Source organism: Trachymyrmex septentrionalis, unplaced genomic scaffold (genome assembly GCF_001594115.1).
Source record: "Trachymyrmex septentrionalis isolate Tsep2-gDNA-1 unplaced genomic scaffold, Tsep1.0 scaffold21, whole genome shotgun sequence".
Lineage (NCBI taxonomy): Eukaryota > Metazoa > Arthropoda > Insecta > Hymenoptera > Formicidae > Trachymyrmex > Trachymyrmex septentrionalis.
The window spans coordinates 479,294-494,616 of NW_017305288.1; the positions used below are offsets into that span (position 1 = coordinate 479,294).

Here is a 15,323-nt window from a genome sequence, read left to right on the forward strand (position 1 = left end):
ATAACAAATTTAGTTTGTCAGGAAAGACAAGCCGAGAATTGCGTACTTATCGTAACTCACGAAAGTATTTGACGAATTTTATTAAAATTACACGTGTATCACATAAACGCATTACACACACACACACACACCATGTCTACAGTCTAAAAGCTTGCGTGAAAGACTTCATTGTATACATTAATATTAATGCTCTCTTATTATTATCATAATTGACTCGAGTTCGTAACGAAATAAATATCTAAACGACTAGTCGACTCCTCAGACATATTTTTTCCAAAATATTATCGACGGAATATTCCGGCGACCCACTCCAATAAATCAGAAACGTAAAAGTTAAGCAAGTCAAGTGCTCTCTTTCTTCGCTTCACATCTCGTCTGTGAAATCGATTCTTCGTCGATTTTATACTCGTACATACGCTTTGGACAACGTGAAGCTTCTTCGCAGAAAGTGCTCAGAAATTTTCTGATGGAGCCCATTCGAGACATCGTGTGCCTGTGCACAAGCACAATATTGAGTTTCGAGTCTGCCTTTATGCTCCCACATTGTTCCCGCAAACGAGACGTTTGCTACGAGCCTTTGTCCTTCGCGGTAAACTTCGGTATTTCCGAAAATCAAAGTAGGTGTTCAATTTGCGAGTTTTTGAAAACTTACATATTGAACATCAGTTTGCAATACTGAAACGGAAACTGCGCGTTTAAGCTAAGAGTGCTTATTCAGTCAGATTTATCGTGAAACCAAAACCCACGAGAGTGATCAGATAAATGGTAACAATGTTTATGTATAATTTCATTCGTTTTGTGTTTGTCCGCGATAGAAAAACAAATTTGCAAGATTCTATTGCTATTGTGATTCTTTAATTATTATTTCGAATCATTACTCGTATGTTTTCAATATCCATTTATCTGATGGCACAATATGGAGATTACTAAATAAAAATAAAAATAAATGTGTGAAAAAATAGAAGTTTTATATTTATATCCGTACTCATAAAACTGAAATACCCATAAAAATGAGTAATTGCTATCTAAATGCTGCATATCGATAACTGAAAGAAATAAAACGAGCAAAAATCTCTTGAAAATTATCGAGTGCTTCAAGATTGTTTTAAACTACTTTTTTATTAAGATGTAATCTGTATGTGAACTGAATTTCAGGACGATCAAAGAGAAACTTTTCAGAAGTTTGTGTCTAAAGTTTCAACCGAGGATTCTATTTGTCGAAATTGTAATTTAATTCTTTAATTTCAATCGAAGTTGAGACTTGTTTTATAAATACATAACCCACATTTTAAATTATTTTAAAAGTAAACTTCGTAAATTTATACACTTTTGAAGCTTGTCTCTCATAAAATCCTTCAAACGTAATAATACGTAATCTCCCGTATATTATAAATACATTGTCATAAATCAAATATTTCTGGCTTTTAAACCGCGATAAATGTAAAATGTAACATATATTGTTAACAAATATTTTTCAGTTATTTTTCGCAGCTTGACATTAAAGGTTTATTGTACGCAACATTAATTGTGTTGTAACAGCTATTGTTGTAAATTACAAAGCATTCTACAAAACAATGTGAGCACAATGTTTTTATAAATTGTACTTAATTAGAGACTTTAGAGTACACACATAGTTCCTCTAATAATATAAACGTTACGAAGTAGTATTCCAGTTATGCATTAAAACAAACACTCTACATTTTCTCGGCCCATTTCGCTATAAACTTTCGCGCTAATTTAATTTACGCGCGTTAGATCTCAGACGCTCTGCGAACAAACTGCGCGCGAGCAAGTTTCATCAAATACATAATTGAAAGAGTTTGATTGTCCTTGAATACACTCCATGTAGACAAGTCATTGATTATAAGTGAAATGTCGGATGGTCTTGTCCAGAGAATATACACATATACCTTTGGAACAATCGATACACATTGTCAATAAATATATCGACGCTTATCTACCGCACCAATTATCGGGCTTGCGGAACCCGCATTTGTCTCTCGCGTCTAATATTTCAAAGGTCAAATAGCTAGAGAAGGATGTATTACATTCTTGCGGTAGATAAGAAATACGATCGTGCATAAGCTTAGAAATTGAATGACAAGGGCAAGAAAATTGAAACCATTGTGTCTAAAAAGCCATTACATAAGTAGCTTGATGTTGTGGTGTAGTAGACAAGAAGGTGAAAAAGTGTTATCAATTTTCTTAGAATATTTTACCGGATGTCCCTTGGGACATTTCAGGTCATCTAGACAGACAAATGTTTAGTAATACCAGACTACGTAATACCACTAAAATCTCTTAACAGGTATTACATACATCCTATATTTCATGATTTAAACATTTCAATTTCCACGAAAGCTCGCTCAGTCTAGCGGACCAAGAGCTAGCAGAAATCATGCTCTTTAATTATTACGTATCGCTAAATGTGTCCACGTAAAATCGTTAAAGTACTTTGAGTTGTCATAACGCTGTATTTTCGAAACATATCATCATTATGAAAAATTAACCAGAAACATATTATATAGAAGCTGAAGAATTTAATTTTAAGACTTAATATGAGATTAAATGAGAAAAATGTAATATTAATTTTCCAACAAACAAGTTTAAAAACGATAGAAAACGTTATTTTGACTTTCATCGTTTATTTATGTGCTTTTTCACAATTCTTCCTTCGTCATCTGACGTTAGCATATCCTTTCAGTATTTAACGAAGAGAGAATGCAAAAGGCGTTAAATCCGAGAGAGAAAAGGAACAAGTAAGTAGACATATATTCTAGCAGAGTCGGGTACAGTACTTGATAAAAATAAAGCGACATCGTTGTCGTTACTTTTTGTAAAAAATAACTTGTTACCATTCGGATAAAAATTGGTACTCTCAACGTGATATAGACTTTAACTCATTGCCATTACTTGATCGTTACAAATTTTAAAAAATAACGAGTTACTGTTACCATTATTTAGAAAGTAAATCATTCATTAATTGTTTCGTTACCTTTTTTGAAATGTTATCAAAGTAAGATATTATGTACACTGTTAGAAGTGTTTGTGAAATTACAATACCCTTACAATAAAAATGTGCAATAAATTACAGTGTAGATTAAAAAATTACATTACTTAATAATCAATTTTAATCGTAACAATCAATATTAAAAATTAAAACTCTAAGTTAGTTTTTAATATAGCAAGCTTTTGTAGAAAGGAAGTCTCCGGCAGAATACTGGGAAATTAAACCGTGATTTATTGAACTCGAAAAGTTTTCACATTCTTAAGTTTTTTGTGACTTAACATAATTTGTTCGAAATGAACCGAATAAGAATAAAAAAATATGTACAAATATATAATTTATATGCATATTATTTGTGGATTTTATATTTAATTAAATTAATATTTAATTTGCATAAAAACCAAAGTATGATTTATACAAAATTAAGAAATAGAAAAAGATTATAGAAAAAGATTATATCTTTTTTGAATTTGAGAAAGAGCTCGCAATTGATGAACATGCAAAGTGAAATTCTTTCGGGAATACTCTCAAGAACTTTTGGGAATACTTTCAGAACAGGAGTGGAACAAAATAAGAGTTTTCATTTCAAGTCGGGAATCAAAAAAAGAGTTCTTTTTTTTTTGGACTCTATGCCAACTGGAGTTTATTGTAAAAATTACGTTAAGAAGATCACAAAAAACAATAACGGTACTGGCATTACGAGTGAAACGTTACTTCCCAACTTTGAACTGTAGCTACATGAAACAAAATTGCGAGGCGCGAAAATCACGAGTAACATTCGCGCCGACAGCAATTCGCCCGGAAATTACCGTTTTAATGGCAATGCGATGCACCGGGATCGTTTCACGTTCCTGTGATCGTTTTATATTGCTGCGAATTACGAGCAAACTCACTGCCTTTCCTTTACGCGCGGATTTACGGGCGGAAGGAAACCCGAGAGATCGATGACCGACGGCTGTTATTGTACGACAGTATAACGCGCGAGAATCGTCGATTCCACTCTCATCGTCTCTCTCAACTATTTTTTTGATTCCGCATATTCCCACTTTTCTCACGCACCAGAACGCGCAGATAAAACGAATAAATATTGAAAAGTTTGTATTGATTTCGTTTGTATTAATCGGTGCGACCGTAAACAACATCAAGCGCCAGAATAAATAATAATAATTCTCTTCACGACGTGTATTGGATAGTTAATAAAACGCCGTGTTGCATAAGGTACGCAACATTCGTAACTAAATATTGGTAAAGTCGTGAAAAAGGAACAACACCGAGTGCGAATTTCAGTTAATCGCAGAGATAGATTCAAATCTGGTTTAATTAACTAATGAATTTTTTTCCAGTTATTCCTGTTCATCTCGCTATCGGATCTCAACGGTTCAATTTAGTATGCAATTTAGTTAGTTTTTAAAACTCTCTAGTGACCCTTCTATTTATTGCACAGATTGTGCCAGATCATCCTTTAACCGCAGACACTCTAGGTCGAATAAAACAGAACGGCGATTATTCACGACGTCACCGACCAAGTACAGAAAGTTTCGAGGGTTTACAACTCACCGATGAGAATTCACTCAGAAACAGCGATCTTAAAGATCTAGGTTTACTAAATCTAATTTAAAAATCTAGGGATCTAACAATTTAAAAGCTTCTCCGTTACTATACGGATATAAAGAATATATCGTAACAATAACTACAAGTATTTTATTTTTATATCGTGCGTGTATAAACATCTTCACAATCTGGAAATAAAATCTTGAAAATTTATAAAGGGATATTTTTCCTCTGATACTGTAAGTAGTTCGAAGATGTTTGTCCATTACGTCCTCCACAATGTCGAATAAATAAATCATTCGATTTGGTCGTATCTCAAAATAAAATCTAGCAGCAGATGGCTATACTTTAAATGTACAACAAGGATAAAGGTCTAAGAATATAAGAACTCGAAGGAAAGCAAAACAGACTCGCATTAACCTACTAAGAATGCCGAATATAGAAATGGATATTGCGTTAAAACAAGCTTTAGCTGTCACCTCCGTTGCTTGCGGATAAAAACCATAAACCACGTGTTTTACGTTAATATGTGATCGTAAATATATTTTTTAAACAATAATTAAATGGTAAATGTATTACTCCAGCGTAAAATGACTTTTTTCGCTCTGTCGTAATTGCTATCTTGTAATTTTCTCATCACTCGTACCTTAAAGAAACGCAGTCCCCTATATATATATATTGTGTTTTAACAAAGAATGCCATCTGTTCTAACATCGACAACCGCCGTCTTGTTTCCGCGTCCCGGGACAGTTTATCTCCTTGAACGGATCGTACTATCAAACGAAATAATTCGATTTCGTTTTGCTTTCTTTCGCGATCATTCAATTTCGGCGGACAATCAGGGTCCTGCGCAGAAACGAGAAGTAATCCCGAGCTGGCTCTCTATTAAAATCCCAGTCGGATTCTTTGTGTTCTCTGAACAAAACCAACTTTTTCAATCGCTTCGTACTCCAGGACGTGGTCGAGATCATAGATCATTTTAAGTTAAGGATTCCGTACGATAGTTATCAGTTCTCAACTTTGGATAAAGGGACGACAGTTGTAAAATTGCTGTTCGTCGTTTTAAATTTAATACAAAAAGATATTTAGAAAGTATTCGCGCATTGCATCAGAATTTTATACGTGCCTGAAGAGAAAAGAAAACTTCGACTTGATCCTTTTTACAGTGTTATTAAAACGTTGAAAGATCTTTTTTTACATCAACGTATTTTACCTGAAATTTGAAATAATTTTAATTGTATCTGTGTAGTATGTGTAATGCGTGTAGCGATGTGTGGAGTTGTATATGAAATAGCATTGTATGTACGTGTATGTGCCTTTTGCAGCGTCCAAATAACTAAACCGATTAAAGCAATCTATTGGAGACTGTATCGAATTTAAGTTATAAACTCACGTTGTGGAAAAACTATAATGATTGGAATAGAAGGGGTAACACCCCCGCACGCCGCGATACGAGAGTTAGTAAAGTAGGTTGAAGCGAGCGGAAGCAGACGAATTTTTAATTTAAAATGCGAGTTATTCTTCGGTTCCATTCTCTAATCGATTTTACTCGCTAACTGTTATTATACCACATTCGAAACTTGCCAGTTTTTTCTATAAAATTAAAGGTACGAAAGTTATTCACGGTACATTAGAAAAAGAATTTAGTGTTTTTAAAACAAAATTGTTTAATTGAAGCATTTTTTAATAGCAAATATTTTGTTATAAAAAATTTAGTTGCTTCTGTAAATGTATATATTTTTGTTCGGTACACATTTTAACTATATACTTTGTTATTACAGCAAAATTTTTGTTTTATAAAATATTTTCCCTTAGTATACATAAATGTGATCAGACCACACAAAAAATCTGTAACTGTTATTTATTGACACTTAATTACACTTAATTAAGTAACAATTATCTTTTCTATTTCATGCACACAAAATTTAAGTAAACTGAGTTTTTGTATTTTGATGTGTTATTGACTGATAAAACAGTCAAATGATAAGCAGTGAAATAGAATAATGGCAATTGCATAAATATTGAATATTCCACTAGTCAGCGGCATATTGTGCGATTGACTTATACATTAATTAACGTATGTTTGATTTTCGTGCTAATTAACGCAATGAGCAGAGCGCTAATGTTTCTGCGGCTAATACTTCGGGTCAAAAGGCCAGTTATTTTCGATAGTTCGGTACAGGAATCGATCGCGCCCCTTTTCTTATTCGGATGCACATGTAAAAATACGTCCGCGGGATCTAATGTGCAAACACAAACACAAACGCTAATCGAAGTTTTTCCACTCGCAAAAACCCGTGCTTATTTACGAATCAGTATCAACAAAGAATTTATTAAAGACAAATCAATCAGCGAAATTAGATGAACGGATATATAATCACTTAAATAGATAAACAAAAGTATTCGACAGATATCGGAGATTCTCTTAATAAGAAAAATAAGATCGATTTCCAATTCTATCTCAGTAATTAAAAATTCCTTTCTTTGAACATTGCATTGCAGCATCTGATAATTATAATTAATAACAATTGTTGCATAATTAATGACATTATTGTACTTGAAAACAGGAACCTATAAATTTCTCTAGTGAAACTGATTATCCGTATACCATTCTCATCGATCTTTCTCTAGTATCCATTCCATTTGAACGGAATAAGCACTGAATAATTAGCGACGTGAATCGCGATCCACAAAGGAATAAAACAAATCATATGAATTCACGACCGATATATCATTATAATTTTGACCATTATCGTCTTATTATGCGGATCGTTTGAAAATCCGCCAACAAAGTGATCGATGCCAAGTATTCGATAGCATTCGCGGAATGTGAAATGATCGGGTTATTTGAATTTCTAATTTAACAGCCGTGCACAAAAGGGTTCCGTATTAAATTCATATTGCGAATACGAACGCATAACAAAGGTTCCACTGTGGTAATTCCACAGGAACGTAAATGACGGATGATTTCGCAACACGCAAGGTATCCCGGATAAAAATGAGAATATATGGTACGATGTTACGATACTTTTTAAACATATTATTATACCATGGACGGTTTATTTCAGCTATTTTTGTTATCTCTTGGACATTTCCCAGAGCCGCTCTTGCACGGTGCTGGATTCTTCGTCCTCGAAAATACCGAAAACAACATATAAAAGCTCCATTAGAATTAATTATTTATCCTTTCACCTTTCTGCTCTTGTTACCTTCGAGAGTACTTTACGTTACATTTAAACGTACTTTTCGTTATCATTAATTACATTATTTCACATTAACATTAAACATTAATTTTAAATTGTGAAACATGGAGTAACATGTTTAATGGGGGAGATTTTAATCGTGTCCGCTTGTCACACGGGATTAATTGTCAAAAAACTAATAAACTTAATCAGTATATGGGCCGAGCATTCTCTTCTTTTTACTGTAGATTACTGATGTAATATTCCAATAAGAACTTTATTGAACCGTTCATGTGAATACACAACCAATAAAAAATAGAGCCCATGATGGTCAAAGCTGGATCTTTGACGTTTAAGTAATTCGGTACGATTTCATATATTACATATCAAATTCTACCAAACTGCGCGCCGAATTGATTTTTCGGTTTTAAAACGCTATATTGACATAACCGTAGTACCTATCACAAATTAATGTTCTCTTAGTTTTATTCACAGTTTATTTCAATATTTCTATAAACAGAATTTAAAAAAAATAAAATTAATTAAGTGAGCCTTATACGACTCAGATACCTTATAGAACTAATATTAAAAAAAACTGTATTTTTGTACGTTTTATCCATAAAAATGATGTTACTGCCAACAAACGTGTAGCCATCACTCCGAGGCTAATTATTACATTTTCGCAGCTTGTTCAAAATTAAGAGAGGAACTTATTTGTACGATAATATGTAATATTAAGAGTAATATTTTTTTAATATCTAAGGGATGTGAAGAGATATATTATAAGTGTTTTCAGAACATTACATCCACTTTTTTCTAAAAATCATTATTTAAAAATTATGACAACCAGTTCTAGTCTCCTCTACAAATCCATTGTAAAATTCTTTTATGAGATTTCTTTTCTGTTGATCTATAAATAACGCATTTAATAAGTACATGCATTAGATGTATCGCAAAAGTTTCTGCATAACTTTTACTCTCCTTGGCTCGACGTCTACGACATACATCATAGAATACTGCTTAAGAGTCCTATAAATAAAAGAAGCAGCACCGCAGCAGTTTCTGATGTTTCTGCTATCATAACGCATTACTCATCGATATCTCTTATATCATTCCTTGCCATCTGATTTCTTCGACAGCTGTGTTTATTTTTCACGTAATATTTCTTAAATTTTCTCGAAGAATTCTTTAACAGATTTTGAACGTTAGGCGTTGGCGTATATATCATCGTCGTCTCGTTTCTTTACGTAAAATTCTTCTTAAACAACTCGTCTATTTAGCAACTTTTAATTAGTGATATTCTTTCTCTAAAATAAGATTGTGAACTTCACGTGTAGATAAAAATTTAAAAGGTTAAAGATTGATAATTAAAAAATTTTTAATTATAGAAAAAGATTCGTTTTATTTCGTCTAAAGAACATTTTCCGTATCCTGTTAAGAGACACTCAATTCAAGCTCTTTGCCTAAGTTATTTCTACTCTGGAGAATTCTATTGGTAGCCAGACTATCATCTACAAATATTTCGATTTCATCAGTATGTGCAATCCGCCTTCTCTGTCAAGGAGAATAACATTTCATTATAGAAAAACTTTTTCTTTTGTTTTTTTCATTTTTTTACTCTTCTTCTACTCTTTTTTAGAGCCGAATATTATATTTTATATTTTATATATATCATGCTTCTTAAAATATGCGTTTTTCTAAAAGTTTTCATTCATTTTAAATTGAGAAGATTTCTATACTTGTCCATCATGAGGAATTCTTTTATGTTGACTAAGTAGTTCGATTTTGTGCACGACGATGCGATAATATGCAATAATATACAATGGTTAAAGGTTATCAACAGATTCATCATTAAAATTCATTTATGAATTTCTTGGTTTTAATCTTTAGGTAACCATATATTGAGAAATTGGACCTATTCTGTAACTCTTAATATCTGAAACTATAACGTTATATTGTCATTGTGCAGGTTTTATACATGCTAAAAAAGCGACACAACAATTGCAACACTACAGTTACAATCGTTGAGAGATATAAAATAGACCCCCCCAAAATTATGTAATCACTTCCTCTAGAGCTTTTTTGTTTAATAACATATTTTAATTTACAATGATTCGTAGAGATTAAAAATTCTTGATACTTAATCATTGATCAATACTATTTTTCTTAATAAATTACTTAGAACTTGAAAAATGAAAATCGCTATAACAATGTCGTCCATAATACGATGATAAATATTTTATAATATAAATATATACGATTTATATATGTAAATATCTAAACTTTAAAGCAAAAATATGTCACACACCTTTTTTTCGCTTCATTTTTTATTTACCTCTCATAATTTATATTATATTACAAAATAATTCTCTAACAAAAAACTTATAAAAAATTCTATACAAGCCAGATAAAAATTTTTTATTTATTAAATTTTTTTAAATTTTAATTCAAATAAATTTTCTGCCTGTTTTTATCTCAATAATTGAATAGTACAAGAAAAACATTTTTCTACAAAGAAAAAATTGTTTTATCAACAAAGTTTTATTCATTAGTAAAAGTTTTTCTGCCTTAAGGAAAATAAAAATTTACTTAAATATTTAAAGGAATATATAGGGAGAAAATGTTATTAATATATTTAAAAGATAATAGTCAGAAATGATCTGTTTCTTTGTTTCTACCCCTATTATATGACTTCTTTTCTCATACGCACCCTAAAAAGGACGTCTGCCTACGTTCGACGAGATTAAAAAAGTTACGCGACAAAGAGTTAACGAGCTTAAATCGTTTACCGAGGAAAGCAATATTTCGTGAGTTTAAACTTAAGCGACTAAGACAAAAAGCGACATCGAAGAAAAAAAGTTTTTCCTTTAAAAATATTTACTATAATGTGACGAGCTTGTTTTTTATAGAGAGTAAATACAACACCATTTTTTTTTTTAACAATATATCTCAAAATATAGAATGAGCTTCATACATAAAAGAATGATTATACACCTCATCGTAAATTGTTCTTTGTGAACTGGGAAAAATTGCGGACTTTTCTTCGTATAGATCGTTATTGCATGTCAAAATTGTCACGCAAGAAATTTCCACAAGTTCGCGATGGATAATTTGCACGGCACTAATTAATTCACGTTAATTAAAAATGTAATAGATATTTCACAAAATAACAAAAAAATTATGAAAAAGTTTTACAAATTATTATATACCACATTTATAAAAGTAGTGCAAAATATTTAACGATGGTTTATCAAAAGATATTCCAATAAGAAGTAGTATTTTTTTTAATCTATGCTCTAATAGAAATATGTGAAAATATGTATTATAAAATAATGACATTTTTTTGTGCAAATACTTTAAGTATTCAAGATGATGTGTGTAAAGTTACAGTGCAATGTAGAAATTAATTTTCCCTCGTATAAACTAATATTTATTTGTTTTAAATCTTTATAACTAATCAGTGAATCGCGAAATAGATGAAACTTTACATAAATCATTTTAAATATTTAAAGTACTTATGCACACACACACACACACACACACACACACACACACACACAACACAAACATATTTAGAATTTTGTTTCCTTTCTTGACTAAGTAAGCTGAAGTAAATAAATTCTATCTAGATCTATTTAGATCTTATTGATTATTGCTTAAAAAAATTTTAATTTATAATAATAAAAATAAAAACAATAAATAAAATATAGATAAATAAATAAATACAAATAAATGTAAATAAATACATCAAGTATATGAATAAAGCATAAAGTGTATAAACTGTAAAGATGTATTGTTTAATAAATATAGAAGGTTAAAAACACAAGTTTCATATCTTTAGTTTGTTTAAATATTAATGTATATGATATATGCTGTTGCATAACAATCTATCATGCTTTGAATAATTGCAAATAATGCCAGCATTTTTCTAATTTTAAAAAATAAACATTTAACGTTTGTCAAACATTTAATAAATAGATATGACGGTTTAAATTAAAAACAATAATTTAAATAGCTTAAAATTATTAAATAAAAAGATCCTTTGTGACATACACTTTCATACAGTTTGTGGAGCGAAAAAGATTAAGTTAAACGAAAGATGTAATCATTGTAGCTGTCTGCTAAAAATGGAACAGTTTATTCAAGAAGTTGACAGACGAGCGATGCCCTGCGGGTATCTGCAAACACCATCGTCTTACAGACGAATGTATGGAACCAGAAGGCAAAAGAGATGGCAAAAAGAGACGGTTAAGATATGAAATGTTTCAGATAGACAGTAATATTCATAGTATAAAATATGATATATTCTGAATATATTCTGATTTGAGAATTTCAATACGAAACAAATCATGCACATGTAATACAAAAAAGTAGAAACAAAACAGTTACCGCAGATTTACGCATATTTGTTTTATACATTAGTAATAAAACAATTTTGTTAATAATATATACATATATATTGTAAATTTGAGTATTGTATTATAATTATCTCTGCAGTTATACACAACTACCTATTACCACTGCTTGTGCTAAAATAATTGACCGCTACGGTTATGGTTGGTGTAATTTTGCCTGTGGGTGTTCGCGAACGCTGCGTTTTGTTATCAACTTGTTCAATGTCTGCATGCAATTACAAATTATAAAAACATTATCTGTGAATTACTAGATGTTAACAATATGTAAATTTAGCACGATCTCTAACGTAAATTTTCGGCAAAATTAGTTAATTCAAATCTAAAAATGTTCTACATATATATGTATATATAATTATATTATAATTATAAAGAAATATTTATAATGATTAAATAGAGCAATCTATGAACGCCTGTTGTCTTTTATAAATTGAAATAAATTTATCTACTTAACAAATTAACGTTAATTAATAACAATAATAATAATTCACATTAAATAATTATTCTATATATTTATTTGTTTAATTTTTTCTTTTCTCTTTATTTCAATTTAATTTTCAGAAAAGTTTACTTCAAGAAATTTTCATTTAGAAATTCTGCTGAATAGCTTTTTGAAAAAATTCAATCAACCTCTTTTGTTCTGGTTTTCCGATCTAGCCAATACCAATAAATGCAATAAAAGAAAATAGTAATATAGCTACGATAACTTACCTCGACTGAACTGCTCGTAACTGGCAATTACCCTCTCAGCATTCTTTCTTGCGATGTAGAACCACTCGCTGCTATTGCTCAAGTACTTGTACTGGATTGCGAGATCCTTCACGAGGACGCCATCCTGATTGGGCAGTCGGTGAGCGAACGGACAGTATAACCACCGATCCCGATACTGTAACTTGTCGTAACAATTGCCGGCGGCGAAGATATCTTCGTCAAACTCGACCATGGAGAGAACACTCGCGTGCAGTAGATACTCGGAGGACAGCATCACTTCCGGCGCGTATTTCCAAAGCCGGGTGAGCATGTTGGCACGATTTACGGCGAATTCTGCCTCTAGCCTGAACCTCTCCTGCGCGTATTGGTCCACCACGCCCTCGCCGAGGTTTAAATCAGTGCCTGCGGTGCAGTTCTCACCCAGAGTATGCTGGTTCTCGATTATTCGCAAGAAACGCGTCACGATGTCGACTTGGACGGCTTGGGATCTCTTGCGAACCAACTCGGGCGATGAGGTGTTCGTCGATTCCTCGTAACTTGTGTAATCCAACACCACATCCTGCGAAATCTCCTCCTCGAAGTCACGGTTGGATTCGCTGGTATCCTCGAGCGCATCGATACCGAGTGTCTCCGTTGCGTTATGGTCTATCGCAGCTGCTGGCGCAACGGTCCTATTTAAGGATATTGCCTTCCTCAATTTACTAAGGGCGTCGTCCTTGTAAGAGCTCTTGAGGGAATCGGGATTCGATCGCAAAATACCGTGGTTCTCCGAATAATGCACTTTCAGCGTATCCCGGAGATCTTTCGCAGTCTCGTCATTGATCTGATCCGAAGACCGGGTGTTCGTATTATCTTTAGAAATATTCTGTTCAATCATCCAGGAAAGATTACGCGTGAGAGGAATAGCGGAATTTTCTTCAGCAACGTTTCCTTTCTTTCCCTGATACAACTTGAGTAAACTTTCCAGTCCTTCCGAAACATTATTCTCAATTCGATCGAGAGATTGGCTGTTGACCGAGTTATCCTTTGAGAAATTTTGTTCAAGAAGCCAAGAATGATTACGTTTCGGTGAAACGGATCCTTCCAGAAAATCACTCACTTTTTCCACTTGGCGCGTCTTGAAGTGATTCTCATGATCCTCGCGAATGTCAGTTCTGATCCTATTTGCCGCATCCTTCGAACTATCCCTCGCGGAATCCTCTATCTTCTGCCGCGCGAAATGGCTCCTGGATCTTCCGTGACGGATCTGCGATCTTTCAATACTACTCGACATATCCGTCTGCTCGATCTCCGTCCAAAGAATCTCCATCGGTCGGATCTCCGTCGGCGAAACTTCTTCCACGGAACGGCGATCCTTCGTTTGCGATCGCGTTTCCGCAGAGCGGATTCTTGTGGCTTGCTCTCCCGCAACTTCCGCGGCAAGTTCAGCTGAGGAGGCACGAACTTTCCCGCCGTCGAGGGCGATTTCCGCGGAGTGACGTGCTGACGTCGACGAAAGAATCTTTGCCGAACGTATCGCTACAGCGCGACGGCCCTCCGTCGGGAGAGAGGGGCGCGTTTCCACAATTCCGTCGAGATTCTCCAAAGTCGAGCGTATTTCCGTTGGATACTCTTCGGCACGTAAACGATTTTCGTACGCGAAATGGATCTCCGTCGGCCGGAAGTGGTTCATAGGGCGATCTCGCGCGATTATGGGACGGATTTCCGCGCGATGATATTCCGAAGGATGATTCAGCATCTCCGCCGCTTCCGCGTCTGAACGTGCGATTTCCGCGTTCGGATGAATAATCATCGAGCGGGTCTCAACAGCGCGAAATTCCGTCGAGTCGACGAGCTTGCGGTCGACAAAGGCCGTCGAGCGGTGGTTCAATTGATGCCGCAGGTACTCCTTCGGCTTCTCGATTTCAGGGACCTTCTCGTGGTGGCTGGCGAGGGAATCTTGCGTGAACGTGAGCAGGATGAGCGCGCACCAGATGCCTGACGCACTCATCTTCAGCCGCTCATCTTCCCGTTCGCGACAAACCGTCCGCTTGTTACATCCACCCGCGACGGCACGTTTCCTCGTGCCTAATCGATCTCAATCCCGACATCTCCACGATGTGATTATCATTCGCATGTAGCAGCGGCTTGCAACAGCTGCTTGCGATAACGTGACATACTTGATACATTAGCGAGCATTATATATTTCTTAGATATCAATTTAACACTTTCCTCTTCGCCGCAATTAATTTCAACGTCTCCACAAAATGACCGTCATCCATCTCTCCCCGACAACATATATGATTATATTATGATTTCTCTCAAGATTATGTAACGTAATTTCAAACATTACAACTTGGATATTAATTTCTCGCAAGTCGTATATATATTTACGATACCTCTCCTTCTACGATATATTAATAAAATGCGATGATTTTATAAGACCCCTCATTGAAGATAAGATATTTTATTTTAATCACT

General features: G+C 33.7%; 1 protein-coding gene across 1 annotated transcript in view; it reads right to left on the reverse strand.

Moving 5' to 3' along the window:
• Positions 1 to 15,245, reverse strand: part of LOC108748037 (probable G-protein coupled receptor 158) — a 91,398-nt gene extending 76,153 nt beyond the window's left edge. The window contains exon 1 of the mRNA XM_018485995.1: positions 12,864 to 15,245. Within this exon, the coding sequence (XP_018341497.1) occupies positions 12,864 to 14,853 (1,990 nt within the window). The 5' untranslated portion in view covers positions 14,854 to 15,245. The remainder of the gene's footprint in view (positions 1 to 12,863) is intronic.
• Between the last annotated feature and the right edge of the window lie 78 nt (positions 15,246 to 15,323).